The 26,791-nt window shown below is 44.0% G+C and overlaps 2 protein-coding genes across 2 annotated transcripts; both read right to left on the reverse strand.

Annotated features, from left to right (window-relative positions):
• Nucleotides 1-5,465: 5,465 nt before the first annotated feature.
• Nucleotides 5,466-6,899, reverse strand: LOC124705933 (tryptamine hydroxycinnamoyltransferase 2-like). Its single transcript, XM_047237614.1, has 2 exons — nucleotides 6,528-6,899; nucleotides 5,466-6,410 (listed from the first exon to the last, which is right to left on the reverse strand). The coding sequence occupies exons 1-2, from the start codon at nucleotides 6,897-6,899 to the stop codon at nucleotides 5,466-5,468; spliced, it is 1,317 nt and encodes a 438-aa protein (XP_047093570.1).
• Nucleotides 6,900-16,701: 9,802 nt separating this feature from the next.
• LOC124650127 lies at nucleotides 16,702-26,229 on the reverse strand. Its single transcript, XM_047189687.1, has 12 exons — nucleotides 25,875-26,229; nucleotides 25,669-25,770; nucleotides 22,459-22,539; nucleotides 22,110-22,219; nucleotides 21,888-22,023; nucleotides 21,719-21,817; nucleotides 20,243-20,348; nucleotides 19,672-19,991; nucleotides 19,410-19,592; nucleotides 19,116-19,313; nucleotides 18,546-18,860; nucleotides 16,702-17,135 (listed from the first exon to the last, which is right to left on the reverse strand). The coding sequence occupies exons 1-12, from the start codon at nucleotides 26,214-26,216 to the stop codon at nucleotides 17,043-17,045; spliced, it is 2,085 nt and encodes a 694-aa protein (XP_047045643.1). The 5' UTR covers nucleotides 26,217-26,229; the 3' UTR covers nucleotides 16,702-17,042.
• Between the last annotated feature and the right edge of the window lie 562 nt (nucleotides 26,230-26,791).

Here is a 26,791-nt window from a genome sequence, read left to right on the forward strand (position 1 = left end):
CATGTATTAGTGTCGGTACACCCTTGAGATTTCAGTATTGAACCTATATTGGTTTATCATATATATGAGGTTGGTATATATTTGCAAGGTGTATTGCTTATTATTATGTTGATCCTGCGAATCCTTAAGGTGACAGATAGGACAAAACAAGGGGAATATGTGATAGTTCGAGAATATTTTGTGTTCATGAAACTTAATGCTTTATTCGGGGCTATTCGAAAGAATAGACCTTAATTGGTTGTAGTTCCAAATTGGCCCCGCTAAAATGGGCAAGTAGGATAAAAGATGTTATGCAAATTTTCTTTGTTTATATGCATATTTATATTTGGATCACACACATACACACAACTGAATTAGAGATGTATGCTATGTTAGTTGGATTACATTAGTAGCACGCCTTTGCAGGTCCGACGAAACACCTTGGCAGCTATGGTGAAATACCTTTGCAGCTCCGACGAAACACCGCTACGAGCTTTGTAGCATGAGCTACAGCCGCTTGCAGCTACACCGCCAACCATATGCAGCTTCTGTGCGGTAGACATTTCAACAACGTGACGAAGCACCGCTGGTGAAGATGTTCCTTGCAGCACCGATAGGAGCATCAGCAACCACCAACCACCAACGGAAGCATGTTGCATTGGACGTTGTGGGGGATGTTGGCCTAAGTTCGGATCGCTGAAGCTGCACCTAGGACTAGCTGCGTTGAGGGATGCGGCCGCTTCATAGCCCTACTAGCCCCCGGCGAGGCCTAGAACCAACAACCTACGCTTCAAACGCCCCGCTCCGGCCACTCCCTGCCATGACCTTCGGCGACGGCATGGCTGAGGGGGGCAGCACCGCCGAGCTTCGTATAGACGATGATCTGCACCGGTCGCGGTATTGGGGCGACGACGTGTGGCTGTAGCAGCGGCGGCGCGAGGGGAACTAGGCCTGTGGGCTGCGTGAAACGAGGTCGGTGGCCATGGCGGCTGTGGCGACGCACGTGTCTGGCTCGGTGGCGGTGGCGACGCACGTGTCTGGCTCGGCGGCGGTGGTGACGCACGTGTCTGGCTCGGCGGCGGCACACGAGGCTATCGCAGCGGCGGCAGGTGGCTGGAACGCCCAACGCCGACGGTTCGTGGCTGGAAGAAGGTAATGAAAAGGAAAAGATAAGAAGGAGCGACACGGTGGGGTCCATACACGTGCGGTTCACAGTGATGCTTGATCTACGGAGGATTCAGATCGATCGTGCGTTGGACGATCCAAAGGTTGCTAACAAGGCAACCTCCGAAGGATCAGAATAATTTTCCCTATTTATTACAACCGTATGGTAACATTGTAACAATCATGGTAAACTAAAGCCACAATATGAATTAAGGAAAGGAGGAAGTACTTACTATTTGGATTTATGTATTAGCGTATGCACAACAGTAGTACGCAAATGCATCAGCTCCATCGCTAGCACGAAGTGTAATTGTCTGTCTACACGGATGTGCGTACTACTGTGTTATCATCCATACTGCCACGGCACGTACCTATCTACATCATCCACATTTCATGGGATAGTTTTGAACTCTCCTTCACGGCACGTACTCTGTTTTCTTCTCCTTCAACCTAGAACACATTACATGGGGTAGTTTTGAACTCTCCGTTTCGAGCATCCATACTGCCACCTGGGAGGAGGTTGTTCTGAGAGACTGACGGTTTTTCTCCACCGTGGCGGCGTTGAACACCGCTATGATGTCCGCTAGCACGCCTCCTCCCACGCCTCGTTATCCGCAGCTTTCGGGTCGATGTCGAACTGCGGTGCTTGAGGTGGTGGTGTTTATGCGACGAGGGCTGTGCTTGCGACGGAGAAAAGGGTGTCGGTAGCTGTGGTGGCTACCAATCTACCATTGAGCGGGGGAGACCTTTTATAGACCCCGGTGTCGCCAGAAGAGGCGGGAAGATAGCGCGGGAAGAGGCTAGAAGCGGCGGGAACAAAGAGCAGGAACGCGCGGTGGTGTGCGTACGCCGGCGACGCATGGAGGCTGCACAGCGTCGACGAGATGTCTCGCCTGCCCCTCCGTCGCCATCAAGGCAAAGTTTCGTTCGTGTGTTGCTGACGCGTCTGTCCCGTCACTCCCCGCCTCACATTTCGTTGTGTTCGGCGTGCCCGGAGCGTCCCCTGTGTAGCGGGGACGGGCTTAGAGCGCCGGACACCGTATTAGACCGCGCCGAACGAAAAGTGTCTTTAAGGCGCGCGGCCGGAAATGATATTTTTTCCTGCGCGTCCTAAATCCCTTTAGAGCCGTTGTGAAGACGCGGTTGGAGATGCTCTAAGATGTACGTACTACTGTGTTATCCTACATACTGCCACGGCACGTACCTATCTACATCACCCACTAACTCTGCTTTCTTCTCCTTCAACCTAGAACACATTTCATGGGATAGTTTTGAACTCTCCGTCTCGAGCATCCATACTGCCACCTGGGAGGAGGTTGTTGAGAGAGAGAGACAGACGGTTTTTTCTCCTGGGCGGTGCCTTGTTACGTACATGGTGCGGATGCGTGGGACGCCCTGCATCAGCGGTCGAGCACACTTGGATTCGGCGGACGAGGACAGGTGGGGATCAAGAGTACTCCACGAGAATGCACACACCTACGCACCAACCCGTGCGACCACGACGAAGATGACGAGCCGATAAAAAGGCAGGCAGACCGCAGACGTGCGACGTGCGACGCGACGAGCCGATTCAACAATGGCGATTCTACCTCGGCGACCAAAGCCAACGGGCAAGTAGGACGCGTTGGTAGCAATGGAGATTTGGGAAAGGCCGGTTTAGTTACCCTTGCACTGATTATCATAGCTAGCTAGTCTCTTTTCTAAGTCTAACTACCCACTCAAGAAAATATAATGGATGTAGATCGAGACGAAGTCGTAAAGTGAGAAATAATTAACACAATAGCAACTCAGTTCGTTAACTTTGGTATAACTTAATCGGAAATAATTAATATAAAATGGAGGAAGTATGTTGATTTGCTAGCTTTATTTATTAGTTTGGATTTTTTACTGGGTTAGCTAGTGCGTGAAACTTGACATGATATCATTGGAGAGGTCTTGAGTTCAAATCTTGGCTTTTGCTATTTAATAGAACAGGTTTGTTAGTTCTCGCTCAACCAAGAATTAGCTTAAAGCTTGGCCAACTCTAGCTAGGACCGTTAGCTTTGTAATGTGCGTGAGTTGCAGCTGGATTGCTTGAGTTTTTCCTCTGTGCAAGTAAGTTACAACTGAGAGAAGATGCCTCTTATCATTATTTGATGAGCTGATGATTGTGCTGGCTAAGAGGTTTTAAGTAAGCTGCTCCAACAACAATATTAAAGTTTTTTTTCCCAAATAAGTGAGGTAGGCTAGATATGAAATAAGAAATAAAAGGAAGCCAAAACAAGAACGAGAAGGAAAAAAGGAGAGTAAACTAAGATTTTGGCACATGAGCCGCTGATCTCCATGCAGTCCTATCAAATGCCAAGACTTTAAGAACATTTCAATCCCTTAAGTCTCTTTTTACCGCTTCCATCCAAGTCAAATTTGGTCGTCCTCTAATCCTTCTAGTCTCCTCCATATTCCTTAGAAGGCCTCCGTTCGATATGCTCAAACCACCTTAGTCGGTGTTGGACAAGCTTCTCATCGACCGGTGCCACCCTTAGCCCATCATGAATTACCTCGTTCCTAATCCGGCCCCTTCTTGTACGGTCGCACATCCATCTAGCATGCGAATCTATGCGACACTTATTTTTTAGATGTGTTGTCTTTTAGTTGGCCAACATTCTAGCCCATATAGCATCGCCAGCCGTCCTATAGAACTTACATTTTAGCTTCTATGAGACCTTCTTGTCACATACCCCCTCCGTTCTAATTTAGTCTACATTCTAGAAAAATGAGATAAACTAGTATTGCATTTATTAGTACTACTTAGATATGTGAACAATCAATTCAAGCTACACTGAAAATTACAACATCTAATGAAGAGAGCAAAACCACTTCATTTTCAGTGTTGTTGTTGACCAAAAACTAGAATGTAGAGTATTTGAGAATAAATTTAAGGCTAGAATGTAGATTCTTTCAGAACGAAGGGAGTAGGATACTAGATGCTTGTCACCACTTCTTCCACCCTGCCTAGGTCATGTGGCAAACATCCTCGTCGATATCACCATTGCTTTGCAAACATTTCCTTGATCAAGTAAGCTGCTCCCTTATTAAAAACTGCTAGGATCGTCCAATATGATTCGTGCATTATGTGAGTTTTAGTTGGGTTGCAACTGAGTTTTCTCTCTGTGCACGTGAGTTACAACTGAGAGAAAGTGATGCTAACCATTATTTGATCTGATGATAACTTGTGATATCTACTGCATGGGTTTTATGATAATATATAGAAATTAGAATAGACACTCGTGCTTCCATCATCGTAATTGCTAAATTTAGAAATGATTTATTTTCTAAATCCTCTCTCACAGTTTATTAGGCGCGCTTACCCCTAGGTCGCAAATTTGATCAAGTTAACATTAGTTATATGTTATAAAAATTATATCATTAGAAAGTTCATATGTTCTATTTTCTAATGATATAATTTTTACATTATATAATTTAAATTATATAGGTCAAATTGGCGACCTAGGGATACAGGGAAGACTAGTAAACTGAGACGGAGGGAGTATTATACTTTGGTATGGGTGAAGTAGCAATTAATGGTAAATAAAAGTTGTTAAACATGAGAATTAACATGTGGTTGGGTGGTTACGGCGGTACTGGCACCCCTAGCCTACTAGATTCAAACCCTAGATTTAACACTTTGGTGTATCATAAAAGACGAAATATTCTTTCAGTGAAAGGCGACGTTTACATCGACAGCGAGACGCTTGTGGTGACTTAAGACATGTCGGATCAGTTTTTTGGCTATCCAGTCTCCCGAAAGTGCTGATAGAGGTAGGGTGTGCGTGTATTTGTTCGTAGGGGACTGAATCTGTATTGTTTTTGAAGAAGAAAAATTGTTGAAAGATGCTAACATGGGATAATATCTTCTCGCGATTAGGCTAATGAGTTGGTCGGGTTATTGGTTTGAGATATAATAAAATATTTAAAGCTTTGAACCTGCCAGGATGTTTTGCAGTCGAATGCATGTACAGATTAGAAAGAGATGGAGACGGTGAGACGCAACGGAGAGCATATGTGCAGCCGCAGCAGCTACGTACTCGTGTCAAATAATCCGTGCATATATTACGCAGATGTAACTATAGTTGTTCTTACAGTAAGAGAAAACATAATATGTACTAGATGCGCGCAGTACTATAATCCGATCACAGTAATCCTCGCCGACCAGTCTGCCACAATTATACAAGCCTGCAGTTGATCGCAAAACAAAGCCGACATAATGTTTGACGTCTATGGCTTATCCTGCTGCAGTTCATATGGCTTAGCTAGCATCGAGTCATGTATACGTTTGGTAATGATTAGTCCATGGAGTAACAGATCTGCCTGAAGGTGTCGACGTGCTCGTCATCTAGCGCCATGAACAAGTCGACGCCGCCCTTGGCGGCGCATGATGGCACGAAGATCATAATCCCTTCGATGGGCAGGTCCGGCGGCAGGAAGGCGCATGGTGGGCCGTAGCCAAAGTCGAGGTCGTGGAAGCGGAAGCCGAGCCAGCTGTCCACCTCAAGGTCAGGGCAAAACACCATGCCCGGCGTCGCCGCCGTGGACGCTAGCTCGTCGCCGCCATCTTCGATACCGCCGCGCTCCGCTTCCCCGAAGTCGACGAACGACTGGATGTAGTCGTCGTTGACGCGCGCGACGGCGTCGCGGATGACGGCGACGACCGCGGCGTAGCTGGAGGAGAGGAGGTCCCTGACCTGCATCGTCGGGAACGCCCAGAGCACCATGTTACCAAAGAAGTCCATGGGCACGGGAGGCTTTGCGCGGCCACGGCAGTTGACGGCCACCCTGACGTGCGTGAAGTCGTCCGGCGCCAGGTCCCGCGCCTCCGTGACCTTCTTCCACGCGTGCGCGAGGAGGCACTGGAAGGTGCTGCAGCGCGCGCCGACGCGGGCCTTGAGGCCGGCGACGAACTCGTCCGGGAAGTGCGCCGCGAGGTTCTCGATCCTGTCCATGGGGAGGACCCTGTAGGCGTGGGTGGAGCTGCGCTCGCCCTTGAACTCGATGTTCCGGTGGTCGAACGCCGGCGCCGGCGGGTTGCGGGCGACGACGGTGGCCGAGCGGTCGATGAAGGGCGTGGGGAGGACGGCCGCGTCGGTCCGGACGGCGGCGGCCCAGGCCGTGTAGAAGACGCTCATGGACTGGCCGTCGGCGACCTGGTGGTGGCAGGCGGTGCCGATTACCAGCCCGCCGCATGCGTACCTCGTTAGCTGCACGTTGAAGAGCGGCTCGCCCTCACGTTCCTGCAATGCAAGAGCGTTACAAACATGTGTGTTTTACGTGTGGAAGTGGTGACTTTGTTTCGGACGTGTAAATTAAAGCACTCTCCTCCTAGCTTGCTCTAAGAGCTTCGTACGTACCCTGTCAGCCTTGGGGTAGAGCTCGTTGATGTGCGCGGCCACGTCGTGCGCGAGCGCGTGGGCGAGATCCGCGTCGGCGGTGGCCTCGAGGACGAGCACCCCAGCCTGGTTGAGGTGGAAGCACTTCCTGCCGTGCTCGTCGGAGGTGAACCTCCCAGCGAGGTGCGGGAACCTTGCGACTGCGGCGAGGAGGCCGTCCTTGAGCGCGTCGTTGGTTGGCGCCGGCCCGTTCCAGGCGAAGACGGCCGGGATGTAGCCGTCGGTGGAGGCGCGGTCGAAGACGGTGAGTGGGACCTTCTTTCCGCCACCACGTGCCGACTCCGGCGAGGGCTCGAGCACCGTGCTCCGCGTGATCTCCACCGTCACTGCCATTGCTAGGTTGGAGGCTTGGAGCTGCTTTGATAGTTTTCTACACTGAAGTGTATGTGCTCGGTTAGTTTTGTGGGTTGGATTATGCCCGTCCGTGCATGTGTGTATATATAGGGCTTTGTATTGTTGGGCCAATTCATGGGGGTGGAGGAGCAGGAAAACGACGAGCAACAACCACGCACGCTGGTTCGTCAAAAAATGGAGGTGGCTAACGTTGACTCCGCAAGCACCAACCCCCGACGGATGTGTGGCTACTAGGTTTTGTAACGGCGCTAAAGTGTCGTTGGTCTCCTGGCAGTGCATGCATGCTATACATTCCCTCCTTACATTTCCATGTCCATACAACTGTCGTGTTATTCGTCGTCTTCAACCTTGGCCAGCAAGTTTTGTGTGTGTGTGTGTGTCCAGATAGAGTAGAGACCTGGCGGCCTTAGTTTTGGCTGTGAGCTTCGACCGGTCCACTTTTCTTTTCAAACTCATAATCAAGGGACGCGGTATCGGAATGAGATCAGGTGACATGCCTTAGTCATGTCACGCATGAACAGTGCAGTGACATGCACCCCTTTTCTCACCGTCGGATCTAGATTAGATGGCAGGATATCACTACTACAGGAACCATCTATAGTGCATTTGCTACAGGACATTTGGTACAGGATATTGCTACAGTTCATGCGCTACAGGACCAGCTACAGTCGCGCGCTACAGTGTTTGATCGTGTGTGTTCATTTTCAATCCTACGGCCTACGGTGCATGTCACAGCACTGTTCATGCGTGACATGCCTAAGGCATGTCACCTGATCTCAGTCCCGCGGTATCACGTAGGGACATTACATATATCACGACTGACTTACTATGTTTTGTCTATAAGCAGACTATTTTTGGCTATAACTCCAAGTTTTTGGAAAGTTTGGTGGCATATGACTCATATCTTATAAATTAACATTGTGTTGATAAAATGTGAAAATGGATATACTCCCTCCGTCTAGGAATAAGTGCTCGTTTATGTTCTACTCCCTCCTTCCCAGTTTAGGATGCATTAGTTTTAATCAAAGTCAGAATTTATAAAGTTTGACCAACTATTATATAAAAACACATTAACTTTCATAATTGCAAATGCATTGTAGTATTAAAATATATTTCTTGATGGTTCGAATAACACTGAATTGATGTTGTATATGTTCATATTTCCAGATTCACCATTTCATGAGCATGATCAATGACGAGGTGCCCCTTGCGCAGCTGGCGAGGAGAGGTGCGCGTCACGCCACCAGTCCATGAAGTCACACCTCAACCCCAAACAGAGGTGGATCGAATCCACGACATCGCCTCATACCATATCGTCCTCAGAAGGACCATCATGCAAGGATGTGCGACATAGCCTCCTCGGACTGGTAGCATAGCGGGCATCTCATTGCGTGGGGTGGAACTTCACCCTAGGGGGAACCCAAGATTTCCAGTTGAGCCTCCACGATGGTGATACAATTGCTCCTTTTAAGAGGATGTTGTATCGTGAGCGGGAGGAGTACCTTGCACCTGTTGTCCAACGATAGGTCATCATATCCGAAACTTATGATAGTTGTACGTCTCTTAGCCTGGTCCATATCTGGAGAATTGTCATCCTTAACCTTGGCCGGAAAGTTTGGTGTACTTCCAGATAAACAATAGAGGCTTCGTCGGTTTAGTTTTGGTTGTTGGATTTGATCGGTTCACCGTCTTTTCAAACTCATGAATCATAATCAAGGGATGCGGTATAATGTAGGGACATCAATATGTTAGACATATCAAGTGAACGATTAGGGAGTCATGTCACTGTTATATGTCGATGAATTACTATGTTTTGTCTATATGCAGACTTTCTTTCGTTGTGACTCAAAGTTCTCGAAAAAGTTAGTGGCATATGACTCATATATCCTATAAACTAACACCATCTTGACAAAATGTGAAAATGGGTCCAGTATTAGAACAAATGTGTCAACGTAATGGGAACGGGTGTCCCCACAACGCCGGACGTGTGGGTTGAGGTGTTGTTCAAGACTATAAGGCATGGAGCACATGATGCCCTGCCAGAAGAATACAACGACACGGGAAGCGGTGCGTCGAGGATAAATACCCGTAAGGCGCGCCGAACCCATTAATCACAGTGGATGCAAGAAGAGCATCCAGACCTACAAGATCTACATGTTCAGACACGAGAAGACCTAGACGAGGGATCTGGTAAGGTTGGGCAGGTGAAGCTCATGCGGTAGAGCTTCTCAAATATGTCTTAGGCATTGGCCTCAAGACATCGTCAAGGAGCTCGCCTGAGGGGACCTCCCCGAAAGTTGTGAATCATTCCCGGTGGACGGCCTGGGAATCCTTGTTGGAATACCCGCAGCGTCTACGCAGCACACCCCTTCAACGACAATACCCCTGGAGAGACGCTTCGTGGGAAGGGCAAGGTTTTGGCTTCATGCCTCGATCGGTCTGCCATATGCGTTCCCGGGGTGCGGGACGTGTCCACCCCGGGAACGGCATGGTCAGCACCTGGCACAAGCTCCCTAGGATAGAGGTGGCATTCAATGTCTCTCAGGCACAGTGCGCCCTGCCACCCTATGCGTGGAAGCAGAGACCTCTCCAGCCGGCCACCACCTATCTAGTGTAGGTGACAGGCATGCAGCTAGCCGTGTGGTAACCCTTTGCGCTATAAAGGAGGACCAAGCCTTCTTAGCAAATGGTTGGACGGTTAGACATTTGTGGTGGGGTGTGGGGTGGTTGGACAGGTAGCAATGGAGGGGGAAGGAAGAGGGGTGCTAGCTCCCCGTGTAAGAGAAGAACACCTTCAACCGGATCCAGACAAGTAAGATGTAGGGTTTCACCTTGTGCGGCTTAAATCTGGGGAAAAACCCACCATGCCTATGTGTGTTTTGCTCGAACTGAGCTGCAACGCCTCACGCCTACTACAGAACAGTTACAAGTGTGAGGATCCTTGGTGTATGTGTTCCCGAACACGCGATAAAATGTCCCTTTAGCCTTTGTCTTAGGTCAATTTTTTTGAAGTTTGACTAATTTGATAGAAAAAAAAGGAGCAACATACATAGCATCAAATCAATATCACTAGATCCACCATAAAATATAGATTCATAATATACTATTTTTTCATAAATATTGCTGTGTTTTGTATAAACTTGGTCAAAATTAAGAAGAGTTTGACTTAAGACAAAAATTAAAAAGTACAATTGTTCCGGAAGTACAGAGGGGTGAACAGAAAGAAGGTGTTTTGCTATCTCCAATATAATGGAATGGTCACTTTAAGCACTCTAACATTATTTGGTTTATTAGGGTACTTAACTAGCAAAACCGTAATGAAGGACTTTACTTGTTGCAGCAAAATTGAGCTTGTCTACTTGTTACTAATCCACAAGTTCATCATTTGGATTCTCTTGAGTTTAAAGGGGTACAATGAATTATGGAATTTAAAATGGTGAATGCTACAATTTGTAACTGAATTAAATTTGAAGGAACCGATTTAGACATAACTAAGAAATGCACAGATGACTTCCAAAACTTTTTAAAATATGTAAGTGAGGTTCAAACAACCTGCCGCTAGGTCCGTTCCTCCCCATGTCCAAACCTTTACCCGGCTACCCGTAGTGTTTGGGTCGGGTTTAGATAAGCCAAAAAAAAATCCCACAAATGTACGCATGCAGTATATAGTTTCATGGACCGATAATGCCAATAGCAGTACAAATCATACGGGAATGTAACTTGGCATTCGAACAACTAATCGGAGTTTCTAGAGCTCCTTGTACACGATGGTCAACATTGTGATATGCCGGTACGTCAGATATACGTGCATGATCAGCTAGGATCGGATGGATGAGAATGAGATGGATGGATGGATGGTCACACGGCTATGCCTAGCTAGGTGCAAAGCTAAAGGGCATCTAAGAAAGCGATGTGCACCTAACTAGATCCAGCTGGACGTTCTTACTTGGCTAGCTTCTTGGCCGGCCGGCTTTCTTCTTCCCGAATCGATCCTGCTCCTGCGTACGTGCGTCCCCTGTGACGCGAGCTCTCGAATATGTTCGTCTCCCTATATAAACCAGTCACGATTCAGTACCCAGGAGATGGTGACATGGTGTGAACCGACTATGTACTCTTTTTCTTTCCTTTTGGCCAAGAGGGACTCGAGCCGCCTCTCCGATCGCACGTTATGGTTGAAAAAGATTGCATAGCCCCTCTCCGATCGCACACTATGGTTGCCTCAATACTGATCGTCTGTCACTTTGGCGCCCTTCATCTATGTTGGAGCGTTTGTTCCGTGATTGCTCCTCTCATAGCACTTGCGGTGTCTTCTATCCAGCATGGGTGGAGGCCGGCTATCTTTAGCGAGCGTTCTGCAATGCAGCTTTTGTGTCATCCACGCATGACTGGGTTTTTCCATGTGTGTGCTGATGTTCGAGTGAGTTTGGTCCTAGTTGTATTGATTTTCGTCAGGTTTCCATGAATTAACTTTTCTCTTCTCTTTTCTTCTTGATCAGTGATAGTAGTAAAAAGAAAAAGCAAAGCGTTTAGCTCGGTTAAAAAAAAAACATTACGTACGAGTGGTGAGTGGTGACTCCACCAACTCGGTATGAGGTTCTCCTTACCTCATCCTTATCTCAGACTGGCATCACCTTTTTGTGTGTATCTATGTTTCTTCATGCACCTTTGATAAGTACAATGTCTTTTGAGCAAGTGCAACGTCCATTAGTTATGATTCTATCTCAAACACACGCCGGTCCCGCCTACATTCCCCTTCAACACGTCTCGTCAAGTGGAGGGGAAGGCATCGTATCAGCAAGCTTGGAACATACTGGATACGGCTAAGTCAGCACGTGGGAACGGAAAGCAACGATTCCAGAGAAATTCAGACCAAAAACTTGCAAAAGCAAACGCGACGCGACGAGTCGATGTGCATATCTGCCCGGTGACTTTTAGGACCAAGACCAACGTACGGGTAGCTAGGTAGTGCGCACGCGTGTTGGTAGATGGGTGTGCGCGCAAGACTAAACGAGACCGTATAGACCAACGGACACACGAGAGATTAACTAATATTTTTTAATAATGGGTATTTTATTACTTAAAGTTTAAGTATTACACCTAGCCACAGCCACTGTATTATAAGAATGGACATCGCCGCACATATCCATGATAAACAATCATTATTACAAGTCTAAAATTCTGAGAAAGAAACATCGAACAAGAAAAAAAGCTAAGGCGGAGACGATCCTATCAGATGATCACGCTGCCATCCATTTTGGGAAAAAATCTCTCACATGTTCTTCAATCGTATAGACACCTCCGTAAAGACACGAGAGATTAACTAATATACTCACCTCTGTTTCGAAGTAATTGAATTTCAAACTTTGTACCACGCATAAACTTTTGAAAGTTTAACCAAGTATACATATATAGTACATCGACATCTAAAACCTCAAACTAATTTCATTAGATAGATCAAAGAATATGGTTTGGTCCAATATTTGTTCGATTTGATGTCGTATATATTAATATTGTAACATATTTTTCAGTAGACTTGGCCAAATATATATATTGAACTTTGACTCATGGAAAATTTAGAAATTTCAGTAATTTTGAACGAACAAAATAACTTGCAATATTATTTAGACTTAGCTTGTATTTTCATGCGGTTCAGATACATCGCAACTTTTCTATTTTCATGTAACTCTGTTTTTCGTGCAGCCGAAGAACGTTGAACTTGTAGAACTACATGTTCTAGCCAATGCAATCGAAAAATCGATCCAATGGAAGAAGCTAAGCAATGCATTTATACTTCAACACAGCTGCGTTTCCTCCTGCACTTGATATGCATTTCAACCTAGTGTTTCACATTTTCGTCCAGTTAAGATTGTTATAGTGCAACAAAGATGGGACACATCTCAAACTTCTCAAATGCCTCGAGCGGTTAAAACTCATGCTCTTGAGACACGTCTCGATTGTCTAATTTCGTCTAGTTTAGATGTACTCCCTCCAATTCATATTAATTGTCCCTAATATAGATGTATCTAGATATAATTTAGTTCTAGGTACATCCATACTAGTGGCAAGTAGTATAAATCAGAGGAAATATCTAAATTCTCAACTGTGCTTTTCATGCAATTGAGAAGAGCTGCCCCTCCATTTCTAATTAAGTGTCGCGGTATCTTTTCCAAAATCAGCGAACCTACACAATGAAATTTGTCTAATCTAGATCAAATTTAACGGGAAGTTTTGATACTTAATCTGAAATGGAGGAATTACATGCGTTTGTCAACTGCACCATTTACTTGTCAGAGAAATTGGTACACGTTTACCACGTGGTTGCTCCCAAGACTAATAACCTTGTCTATCTTAAAAAAATTGTTGAAACGGGAAAAAAGGTTTGGCATCAATCTATTAATTACGGAGAAATTTTACAAGGCCGCAAGGCCGAAGCTTTTAAGATAGACAAGGTTAATCTCCATGCATCAAATCACCCAAGCGTTTGGCACCCGCCAAAACCCAAAGATGGGCCTCATATTTGATCCTATCGAAGACTGCAAAGGAGGGATTGTTTCTTTCGAAAAACTCTTACATTATGTTCGCTCCAAACTTCCTACGAGACGAGCAAAGCAAGGGAAGCCATGGCTTTCCGGTTTGGGGTAGTCCCTCCTGACATCATGTTCCACCACTCTGAAATTGCGAGATCCGCCCAATTGGTAGGATGAAGCTCGGCAATGCCCAACCAATCCTTAACGCGGCCCAAAATGCGCGTGGAGTAGCGGCAGTGGATGAAAAGGTGGTTGATTGTTTCCCTACATTGCTTGCAAAGGAGGCAAAGCCTGCAGTCTAGCCACCCTTGCTTTTGTAAATGATCCGCCGCACAAATTTTATTTTATTTCGCAAGCCATGCAAAGAACTTGACTTTGGGAGGTGCCTAAGCTTTCCAAATGTACTTGTTTATGGGCGAAGCGATGGACCCGAGAAATTGCACCTCATAAGCAGACTTAGCTGAGTATTCTCCATTAGGTGTAAGCCTCCAAACAATGTGATCTTCTTGGTCGCCACGAAGATTAACGCTTGCAATAAGATACCAAAGTTCCACAAATTGCGAAAAGTGCTCCATGGTGAAGGGGCGAGAAAAATCAATCTTTTCCACCCAAAGTTGCTCATGTAAGGGTTGCGAGACTTTCAAACTCTTTCTTTTGGATGAAGCAAAGATAAGAGGTGAAATCTCGATCGGTTTTCTACCATTCAACCAAGGGGCATGCCAAAAAGGCGTTTTCCTACAATTCCCAAGGGTAATAGTTGTGGAGGAATAGAAGATATCCAGGTCTTTGTTCATGCAAGGGTTCCCATACCCACCCAAAAAAACAATTCCCAAGGTTTTTCCACTCGAGCCATGGCCACCGTAGACGGAGGGCCATTGCAAATTTTCCCATATGAAGAACCCCAAGCTTCTTTGGACGACACACCGTCTCCCAATTGACCTTGCACTTGGCCCCGGTGGTAGTTTCTTTCGCGGACCAAAGGAATACCCTTTCAATCTTGTTGACTACTTTACGGTCTCCGGAGGAATGTTGAGAGGGGTTAGGTGGTAGATGGCTTGGGAAGCGATGGCCGACTTGACCAAGGTGGTAAGGCCGGCCATGGTGACATATTTTCCATTCCAAGTGGGAAGCTTTCCCGCGCACTTGTCTTCGAGGTGTTGAAAGTCGGCCTTTTTGCATCTCACCGAAAGCGGCAACCCAAGGTAGCGTAGGGGGGAGAAGCACGTGCGGCCAGAATTCCCTCAAGAATGTCGTCGAGGTGAACCTCCCCACATCTAATTGGGACGACGAAGTTTTTTTTGGAAGTTGGTCACCTCACCGACGGACTCAAGGATAGTCACCAAAGCTTGGATATCCTATTTAATGGGAGCCACAAATACCGCCGCAACATATGCATAGAGGGATGTCCGCAAAATGGTTCCCCTACCCCGTATCTTGTGAAGGAGTCCAAGAGTTTTAGCATTCTCAAGGATCTGTGAAAGTTGGTCGATGGCGAGGACGAAAAGGAGGGGCGAAAGAGGATCCCGTTGGCGCAAGCCGCGCCCATGCAAGATTGGGGCGTCGGGCACCCCGTTGGTGAGAAATCTCGAGGTGGCGATGGTGTACAGGGCCATGATCCAATTGCGGAAGCGAGAAGGGAAACCACGGCGTTGAAGAGGGTCGACAATGTACTCCCACCTAACGGAATCAAAGGCCTTACAGATGTCAAGTTTGAAGAGGAGGGTCGCGGTTTTGCTCTAGTGAAGCCGCGTCGCAATGTTTTTAAAGTACAAGAAGTTATCATGGATACTTCGCTTCTTGATGAATGCGGTTTGGGCATTGGAAACAAGATCATCCATCAACGGCCCAAGATGGATAGCAAGCATCTTTGCGGTTATCTTGGCAACCCTATGTATCAAGCTAATGGGGCGATAGTCGGCTATGTCTTCGGCCCCATCTTTCTTAGGCAAAAGGGCGATGTTGGCGGAGTTGAGCCAATAAAAGTTTTCTTAGTGAAGGCTTCCAAAAAGGTGTATGATGTTAATCAAATATGTTTTGATTGTTTCCCAACATCTCTTGAAGAAGGCACTATTGAACCCATCCAGCTCCGGGGCTTTATCCTTCGGCATTTGGTTGATGGCCTTCCTAGCCTCATCCTCCGAGAAAGGAAGCCCAAGGCAATCTAAATCCAGATCTTCAAAAGAATTCCGCCCCCAATTGAAGCATGCGTGCGGGATTTCTCATTTAATGGTACCTACAGAATGAAGATGCTTCAAATTGGACGTTTTATTATTTAATTTTGAAATTATTAGTATTTCACAGTCACAAGAAATAGCAAAGCCGCTCTTGCTACCACGTGTGGTTGTAGGTGTCATCCGCTTCTTCGGTGTCATGATCTGACAGAATGTGCGGACGGTTGTCTGAGTTTGCAAAATTGCAATCATAATTCATAACTATGTGTTTTTTTATGTGGTACTTTTTGGGAGAGAGTATTTTCAGTACGAATATATTTACATAAATATGTAACAGTGTACACTGATAGACTAATTGTTGGATAAAGAGTAATCATAAACAATCAAAATTGCGGGACAGAGCCACAGAGGGATCAGACATAGATAGTTACTAATTGACCTAATGGGCTAGTGTTGTGGTAACAACCCACTCATGCAGGTCATGATTACCGAATGGATAGATAGTTGTAATAAAGAGAAGATGTGGTAACTAACGGAATTAGTTGACTGTGGTGCGACTCCTATCGTATCATTCTGGTGCATTATGCGCGTATGCTTTAGTCCAAGCAAAAAAGCAAGAGAAAATTCGCCCTATGGAAGCGATCAAGCGAGAGATAATGCGCACAACTAAAAGCATCATGCGTCGAGAACAAGTCGTCAATCTTGCATTGTTCCAACGCCCAAGGAAAAGCAAATCCAGATTACTAAATTGTCGCAACTGATAATTCTCTGTCGTGCATATACTCCCTCCGTTCTGAAACAGTCTACATTCTAGCTTCAAAATTTCTTCTAAAATACTCTATATTTTAGCTTTTTAATCAACAACAACACTAAAAGCGAAGTGGTTTTGCTCTCTTGTTGTTATTTTCAATATACTAGTAGCTTAAATTAGTTGTTCACATATCTAAGTAGTACTAATAAATGCAATACTAATTTATCACATTTTTTCTAAAATTTAGACTAAATCAGAAGGAAGGGAGTATAGTTTAAGCATGGAAAGTAAATAACGCATGACTACTGCTGGTCCATTGGGGAGACAACACCTGGACAGTCTTTAATACTGTATATATGTTGCACATTTACATGGTACTGCAAAACAAGCAGGCAGGGGGAAAAACCTACTCCCTGGGTTTCCGTAATCACATAATACACCAAAATCCAAACTGAGATCAAACCATCCATCACAAGTTTAAAGATTTTCATTACATGCGCCTGCTTCTTTATTCTTTGGTGCCTCGTATGTTTTTCTTCAATGTTGCAGTGTTACATGGACACACACGATTGAAAGGGGGAACCTAGTTCAAATACAGCTAATGGAGGACAAGTATGAAGAAATATTTTACTTTCGAAAACGAATAGAACATGTGTGGTCTGTACATACAGCACTACGAAAAGATTTGCTGGATGACTGTCTCTGCATCTCCACTGTACTGCATGAGCAGTTGGATGGCATCCGCCCTTGGCAAAGCAAGGAATTCCTGCAAACGGGAGATGGAACTAAGCAGTTAACTCATGGATCATATGTAGGTTAGAAGATGGAGTACTGATAGAGTTCGCTTGCCAGTTGCTGCAGATCAACATGCATAAGCATATCATTGTGGTACCGATAAATAAACTAGAGAATTCAACATTACCCCACTCTATCTATTCATTTTTAAACAAAAGCAATCTGTATGAACTTCATTTGTTTGGATAAGGTGTAGAAAATATGAACCACAAACGTGTATTGCCTCAGTTCCTAATTTGATGACACTTTGAGCCAGTTAGCTGCAAATGCTTCACAGTATCTCCCTGTGGTCGTTCACTCATCTTCATTCAAAAAGTAGTGGTCAAAGCTGCATATTGAAGATTATGCAAATTTAAAACTATAGAACCCAAGAAGTACTTGGAAAGGATGCCAATGTGAAGCCGTAAGCTGCAATTCATTGAGTTCCATAGTTTTCAATTTACCGGCAGGAATTTCATAACTGGAAAAATGTGTAATATAGAGCAAGGTTGGAAGTTCTCCCTAACAAAGTTTTTCTAATATCCAACTTAGATCAACTCATTATAGTCGCCTTGCTATTACAGCCACTTTCGCCATGTCTTAATTCCTGTAATCACCTATTGTTAATTTCTGCATGTTTATTGGAATCAATAAATTTAAGTTTTCAGCTTGGTGCTGTTATTGCATTAAGTAACTTTTCAAATATCAAATTGTGGGAACTAGTGTTTAGATTGAGAATTGGAGTCTTCCACTGGGGAAAAGCCATTTTGCTGAAGTTAATTCAGTTAGGAATGTGAAAAAAATGGTTCCATTAAGAATGGTATAAAAGGAGAAGATCCCTCACTACAAGTAGGCGGCCCATCAGGAGAAGACAGCACACCAGGAGAAGGCGGTGCAGCCACATAAGATGCTGCATCTCGAGCATCCAGAACTCATGAACTGCGAATGCAGCGAAAAGGAAAGAAGGGAACAACGCAAAGGCCCAGATTAGAGCACAACACAACTTCTACCTCTCCAAACTCAGTGTTGTTGACATACCATGTAGTTTGAGGGGGAGGGGGAGTAGTTTATACTTTCCATTACTGTTGTGCTATTTTTTCTATTATATAAGCAGTTTCCTACATCCTCCACACATGTACATGTATATATACTGGTTCTTAGCCTAATGGAAATATAATTTACATATTTTCTCACAGAAAAGCAATAAATTCCCTCTGTAAAGAAGGTAAATGGGTCTCCTCACACCAAAGATAATCCTCGACTAACAGTCAATGGTGTCATGGAAGGCATAGTTCCAATAAGTGATGGCACATGAATGATAACGAGTAATTCCATCGCATATATCATGAAAGGAGCTAATCAGCGGTAAATAAGGAATTTTCTTAAGATATATACCACTTACCATAACTTTGATTATAGCACTTTCATCACAGGCAACTTCTGACAGCACTTGAGGGCTACTACCTTCATCTGGAACCTTGCCACTTGAGCATGTTGTGATTTGAGAAGAACCATTTCCACATTCATCTGTTGGAGCTTTGGACATACTGTGACTCACAGATGGATCAATCTCTTTTAGAGAATCAATTTTCAAAAAATGATCAAAATGGTCTTTGCACATCTGAAGTTTAAACCATTCAGTGTGTGTATGAAGTGTTGTCCTGATTATCTTCATCAACTGAGGTTCCTCAATACCAAGCCTCCTGCTTATAGCAAGCTACAGAAGGAAAGATGTCATGATACGGCTCCCGATTCCTTCACTTCGACTACAGAAACTTCAACCTAAAGCATAGTTTGACTTGTACTCTTGCTGATAACCAACCACACAAGGCATGATGTGTGTTTCATCATGTTTGTGAGAAGATAAGGCACAAAACCAAAATCTAATACAGTGAATACCCAATCGCGGAGAAACTACCAGATGGGTGGGACTTTGAATCAACTTACAACATATATAAACATAGAAACATACCTGTAGAGAACTTGCAAGAACAGGCAAGGATACTGCCTTTGTGAGTACATTTTCACTGGGTTGTATGAGTGTTACCAAAGTTTCCTTCAAAGGCTTCAGTAAAGCTTGGTTACTGGCAGCAATAGGTCCCAGATGAGAGGATGCAACCTTGAGAGCAGCTACATGATCACCACCAGCTACTAGCTTAAGAAACTCAACCTGAAACAGTAAAAAATTCAAAGATGTGTAAGGTACCCCTTCCTACCTAGAACTAGAAGTCCTACAGACTAATACGATCCCATTGAAGGGCTTCACCTGTTTTAGCTGAAACAGAAGAACGGGATTTTGGGTGAAAAAACCAGGATCTATGTCGTTTATTTCATCCACAACTTTAGAAGCCATTCCTTTTCTTGTGAGGTCCCTCATCTCCAAAATAACCTCATACTTCTGATCTTGCATATCCCTAGTATCAGAAAAACCAGAATCTGCCACCAGGTCCTAAAACAAGGAAATCGTCATCCATAAAAAAAAATGGTCTAGGATCTTGCAAGAATGATGAATTGAAAATAAAGCTTACCTGTTTCTGTATCAGAACATCTTCGTCCATGTCAAAGGAAGGAGACAAGATTTCACGATCTCCATCTGCTGGCGTCTCACAGGCATAATTCAGATCATCGGATCGACCTCTCCATCTCTTTCGTCTTCCCTGCCCTGATGTACTACTTCTATCCTTTCGTATTCTCTTGGACCAGGAATCATGATAGGTAATATCACTGGTGCTACAGCCGCCATCCTGATTGTCAGCCATCTCACATTCAAGATGTGTTTCACTATCGGTTCTTTGTTTATTTATGGAACTAACATCAGTGTTTTGACTACATTTCAAGTCAGAAGTTCCTACAGAATACCAAAACAAAATGGTCTGCTTTAGTGCTGCATAGGACCAAAATGATAGTTCCAAGAGCTAGCAAGCAGTAGACCACTACAGGAAAGAACATATTTGAAGCAACTCCCTCTGTTCGGAATTAACTCAGCCACATTTGTCTAGATTCACATGTATCTAGACACGTTTTAGTGTGTCAGTTAATTCCAGACTGAGGGCGTATTAAAATTGTAAAGTAGGCTCAAGTACAGGTTCAGTCATATACCAGGAAGGGCATGAGAACAGCCTTCAACTATTCCCCTGTATACACAGTACTCATGTACAAGTTTATCCAGAAGCGACAGGTCCATCTTCATTCGGCATAGTTCATTCTGGCCATTTCACGGAAAGTAAATTTTACATTGCAGATGCAGGGCATTGAGGAAGATACAAGGAACTATTGCTGAAATAAATACAAACCAAAAACTAGCCATGCCATGATGTATATTAAATAATAAATCAATAAGCACACATCAGTAGCTTCACCTTTCTCCTTGCATATCAAAACCACATCTTTACTCTCTAAACTTTTCACCCAATCATGCAATTGCTTTCTAATGAAATCAGCCATGCTAGCTACTGCTCCTTGCCTACAGCACGCATACAACTGCTACCCACCCGAGAAATGCTCAACGAAATGATGGAACAAACATGGACTGTCGCACCATAGAACAGTGCTGTGTGGGAAGTAACGCAGTGATTTCTGGAACAAAAAGGCGGCAGCAGTGCATCTCAATCGAAGGCACAGCTGCATAAATCGGTTCTGATGTTCTGTTGCTGGTCTCTCAGCAAATCTGACTCTGACAGGGTATCCACATGACCAGATGGCAAAGGAGACGGGCGACAAAGAATGGATTCCTGACGCTGCTCGTGCACATGCTTCATTCTGCCCGTGGCCTCACCTCAGCTGTAGTTCACACTACTTGTGCACACTACTGGAACAAGCTTATGTGGGAGAAGTAACAGCTTTCATAACTATCGGAGGGATAGCAGACAATACTATGTAGGTATCGTTTGGAGTTTCGACTTCAACGATTGTTCAAAGGTGTAAGATGTACTTGATCCACAATTGTTATTCCCCAACATTGATAATAGCGCTGTGCTTAACATCCCATTTGAAAGAGTAACAACCATGCTTACTAAAGAGTGCAACTTCTACGCACATAAAAGATTAGAAGCAACTTTGCTCTTTCTAAGGCACTCCCTCCATCCCAAAATTTAAGGTGCCCTTAAATTTCGCTGGTCAACAATTGCAAATTTCACCATGATTTGTACTCATAATATGTCCACAAAATTTGTAGAAATATATACTCCCTCCGATCCGGAAAAAGTGTCCGGCTGTTAGTGTAACTACGTTTTGCAGTTAAAACCCTTTAACACTCAGCATTTATGGCTTGTCTTGGAACAGAGTGTTGCGTTTTGGAAGCTGGTCTGTCAGACCATGCATGCATAGTTGTATTGGACCGGTCTCCCTCCCCGCATTGATGCGTGCCATTGAATTAATGCGGCCAGACGTTATTAATGCAAAGGAGTGCGGGTTGAGGAAAATATAACTACAGGGTTCTTTTCGCAAAAAGATCCGTCTGACTTTTTTTTCAGATCGGAGGGAGTATATGAAATGATGAAAGAGATTTGCAACACGGATGCAATGATCCATGAAATAGATAAATAGTTCATACTCAATAAGGTTTTGTATTAAAACCTGAAATGCTTGATATAGATCTCCTTTTGCAAACTTTAAGCTGTCAACAGCGCCTTGCCTTGTCAACTCAACTGCATGTGCTAGGGCTTGAACATCAACCTGATAGCCGATTATTAAAAAGCTGGAATATGGATCATAGTATATTAATTAATTACTGAGAAATGCTTGCCTCGTCAAATGGCGGTGCTTCTACTGAACATTCCTGAGGAACTGCAGGTAGATCACGGTCCTCAAAGAGTAGACGCTCAGTCAGATCAGATATAGGTGATGAAATTCCTTGCCGCGAGCAAAATACTTTGTGAATGCTTTTCCAAATTTGAGATCGTCAGAATGGTGAGAAAGTAGCCTAGCAACCAAGGTTAATAGAGATGATGATGTAACAATTATATACCTTATTAAGTACCGTAAGGTCATTGAGAGAATAGGATCATAAGCCTGTAGCTGAGCTCTTAATATGGATGACAGCAATCCAGCAAGTTCAAATCTCCTCTTTATAGACCACTGCCAAGCAAACCATTTCAAAAGGAAGAAGTAGGTCATATATCAAACAATTACAGCATAACAGTAGTGCAATAAAGCTGAATATGTAAAATAGCAGACTGCCATCAGAAAATAGAAGTTCCAAGAGACAACAAATGACTACTCACAGAATAGGATATGCTCAAGCAGAATGATGAGGACATATAAGCTACCTGTAATCATTTTTGAAAAGTGAATAAGGACAGCAGGATCATGCATACCTCGTTGGTGACCGGGGAAGATTGATCATCTTTGTCATATATCAAAACCAGCAGTATATGCTTGAATTCCTCGTAAGCTTCCTTTAGAACATACCAAAACACCAATATTGATTATGCGAACACAAATAAAATTTAATGAAAAAATAAGATACAGGTGACTAAATTTCTGTATGGATATGTAGGAACTGAAAAATATAAAGCACTTCCTTTGTTCTATAGTTATTGCCGTGATTGTAATTCAAATTTGAACTAAGACCACGACAAAAATTATGGAACGGAGGGAGTACTAAATTTGTATAACAGGTTTGTTAGCATTAATGATAGGATATGCATGTTTGGATGCAACAGCCTCCTCAACGCGGTGGTGGAAATCGGAATCAACAATAATTAGGCCTGGCAGGAGTAACAGCAAAAATGAGATGCCGGAGCTCCAAAATGCTTTTCAATTAGTCTGTAATGAGATATGTTATTTATCAGAGTTTACTCGTCCCTCAGTTATAATTTTCTCAATTAGATCAGCTTCTCAGAGCCTCACACACACGGCCGCGCGCACACACACACAGCACCATTGTACTTCAAGTCATCATCATACAAACCCAATGCGGTGGATGTTTTACCCTTAGTTCATAACACGGCCATCTGAAAGGAAGCAGGATATCTTGTTTTCGTATTTATGTTCAATGTATGCATGTCTAACAGCATTAAATTTGCAATCCCTGGGCTGGAAAAGGAAAGAAACTGGCACCTATGATACGTGATAAACAATGAAACATTCTCATATAGGAATGGTCTAGCGCAGAAGCCTCTGATTATTCATTTTTCTTTTAAAAGTGTGTTACTGCTTGGTAGGCAGAAGGAAATATAATCGTACACAAGAACTTAGTGGAAGTAATAAAAGGATTTTACTGTGGCATCTTACTGCAATAAATTAAATCAAACTTATTATCAGTAAAGTAGCTGTTTCAAATGAAAGAAGGCTAGATGGATCTTTCAACAGCTAAGCTCTGTTTATCACACGGAAGGCCACTCCTATGGAACACCGATATTATCATTTCCTCGTGAAAACTGACACCACCAGCTAACCTCTAGAGTTAGCCTTTACCATTTAAATTTTATTCTAAACATGTCACGCTAACGGCTATAACCTCTCTAGTTAGCCTCAGATTTAATTAAACCTCATGAAAATCAGATAGCTAGAACGTATATTCTTTGAAAATAAACAGTGAAAAAAAGTAAACAAATCTATCACGGAGTTACCCTGCAGGAGAACAAACACATTTTGTGGCATATCCATTTACTCCATTAAGAGAATTTGAGGTATTACATTTAGGAAAAGTTGCTCTTGTAACACTCCTTAAATTCTACTATTTCTTGTAAACCTCCAAAAAGCGAGTTTGCACTTTTAGAATATGCCACTGAATAGTTACACCGTTATTGTCCATCTAGCGATCCGTCCTATTTTGCCAATTCAGGTCATCAAAATATCACCAACAGCTCATATCAGATCTTTGGTTAACAGATTGAACCGAGGAATAAAAAAACCAATCCCCTGTTCATTTTCATTAGTCGCTCGGCTGCGCAGGAGGGTAAAGCAACTAAAATCGTCATTCATGCGGCAACATCGGGATACAGCTACATTCTGAGCAGGTAGTCATGCATATATGCTGCTAGTGGTCCTCTGGCCAAATGAGGGAAGAGAATAATGGTGAGACCCACACTTATGGATCAGAGGTAGGAGACGTGTCTTATTTTATGATTAGATTGGAGGACAAAACAGGTTTAACCAAAGATTGGTTAACAGTGGTGGAGGCGAGGAGCCTGATGGAGAACACAGTAGGGAAAAAACTAATTGAGTGCTATATGAACCAAAGCTGGATAACACAGGTGGTATTTTACAAATTATTTTCAGGAGTATTTTCAGCAGGGATTAACCCTTGTTAGTCTGTAACAGTAACAAGCTACGTCCTAAGTTTCAGCCGCGACAACAAGATATTGGGCACCATAAATGTAGCAGCTGGTCACCCGGTCTACCACAATGATACGAGGAGTGGTATAATTTAGTTGTTGAGTAAACGAGAAGGCAACCTTAATTGCACACACAAAAATATTATTCGATATCCTTTCATCTACCTTCCTTTCATCCTTTCAAACTGCAAAGTTCCAAGCTAGTAGTTACTGAGCTCGTAGCAATGCGTCTCCATACAAAATAATTATGCACAAAATACCGCAATAGTGCTTTGTATCAGATTATGTTGGATAAACAGTCCCCAAACTATGTCCACAGCACAACCAGCCCATTCGCCCACTTTATTAATGAAAACATTGCAAAATTAAATATGGTATCAGATCATTGTACTATATTGGATCCCCTTCAATATTATTTTACATTTGATGAAGAACTCTACTTCCAGATAGCAATGTGTGACACTCAAAAAGAGGTAGCTCTACTCAAAGTTTTATACCCGAAAGAATGACGTGTTAAATTTCCAACAATGCATGCAAAAACGTATAAACTTGACAGTTCGCACGAAAAGGAAGAGCAGTCTTATCACTACATCCAACAAGTTTGCATCATAACAATCTGCTATGTCCACATAAGTTTCCCTAAAGAGACTCTCAAAAACTTAATATACTCCACTCACAAAACAAATTCAACTCACGCAACTAAGCAACATGAAAAATAATAGCGCACACATTCACCTGTAGATTCGATAACAGAATCCATGTTTTTCACATTACAGTGAAGTGTCAAGTATACCAGACATGTTTACAGGTCATCCAATTGAGAACCGGCAATTCCCATTATTATGCAATGAGGATTGAGGAACACACAATCTGGAAACGTACAGAGATGCTTCAATGGTTTGTATGAATTTGGAGGAAAATGAGTATTGGTTACATAGAGAAAAGGAGAGATAAAATAGTGGTGTTGACTTGAACCTCTCAAGGAAACGAAAACATGATGTGTGAGCTCGGAGGAGCGCGAGGAAGGAAGTTCTAATCCTAAGTGCTACATCAGTTAAGGGAAAAAAGCATATAGGCTTCGAATGCTACAAATTTCATAGTAAAATCATTCCGAACGAGGTTAGCACACAATTGATGTGATCCACACTCAACACAAAATCAATCAGTTGCCATCCAATTCATGGTCCGCTGACACGGAAAGCGGGAAGATTAAGCTCGGAAGAAGGGAGTCGATGAAGCACTTACCGGGTAGGCGTCGAGGGCACAAGGCGCGAGAGCTGTGCGGAGGCAATCCAGCGCCGCTTCCCTGTCTGCCTCCGTACCCCTCCTGACCAGCTCAACGAATCTCTGCACAGGACACAGTCAAAAATCCTGCCTCTGAGAGAGAGAGAGAGAGAGAGAGAGAGAGAGAGAGAGAGAGAGAGAGAGAGAGAGAGAGAGATTTGTTGTACCTGCTTGTGGAGGTGGAAGAGGAGGCGGTGATCGAGAAGCGCGGCAGGGGCGTGAGCTCGGAGGAGCGCGAGGGCGGCGTCGACGTCACCAGCCTCGAGCGCGCGACGGGCCAGGCGTATGAGGATGCGCGAGCAGTAAGAAGAGGAGGTCGATGTGGATGGGGATGAGGAGGAGGTGGCTGTGGTGGTGGAGGAGGATGGGGATGAGGGCGGCGATGGGGAAGCGGATGGGGCGATGAGGCGGTCGGATCTGACAAAGTCGAGAACGAGGGCGTCGAGAGAATCCCAGTTGACCGGCGGCGGCGAATCCGACGGAGACGGCGACGGGGTTGGCAGGTCCATCGCCGGCGGGGAGGCGGCGGTGGCGTGGGGCTAAGGAGGAACGGGCTTGGGGAGTTGGGGATGATGAAGTCGGTGGAAGGTCGGATGCCTACGTGTAACCAAAACCAAGTCTCATAAGTTGATACGCATCTGGATGCTATGCTTGCTAGAGTAAACGAGTTGTATCTCTCTTTAACTGGTTTTTGTTTTCTTGATAAATACATACTTATTATTTTGTTCCTAATAATAAACATTTTGGCAGTTCAATTGGAATTCTCAAAACATTTTATATTAAGGAACTAAGGTAGTGCATAAATGCCTCTAGATGTCTCATATAAAAATTGTGCAAATAAGGAACATTTTTCATAGTATGTTATTATTCACAGGAATAATACGAGTTAGTGTAGTTTCATGTATTCTTTCCAAAAAAGAATATGGAATTTAAATTTGATTGCTGAATTTTCAAAACCATTATGAATGTTTAACTACTAAACTAGAATATAGTGCCTAAACTCTTATCAATTTGAGATCATATGGTACTATATAATGTATGTAAAAATTAAGTAGAACCATGGTTGACCTCTAAGTCAACATTT

The sequence above is a fragment of the Lolium rigidum genome, chromosome 4 (assembly GCF_022539505.1).
Source record: "Lolium rigidum isolate FL_2022 chromosome 4, APGP_CSIRO_Lrig_0.1, whole genome shotgun sequence".
Taxonomy (NCBI): domain Eukaryota; kingdom Viridiplantae; phylum Streptophyta; class Magnoliopsida; order Poales; family Poaceae; genus Lolium; species Lolium rigidum.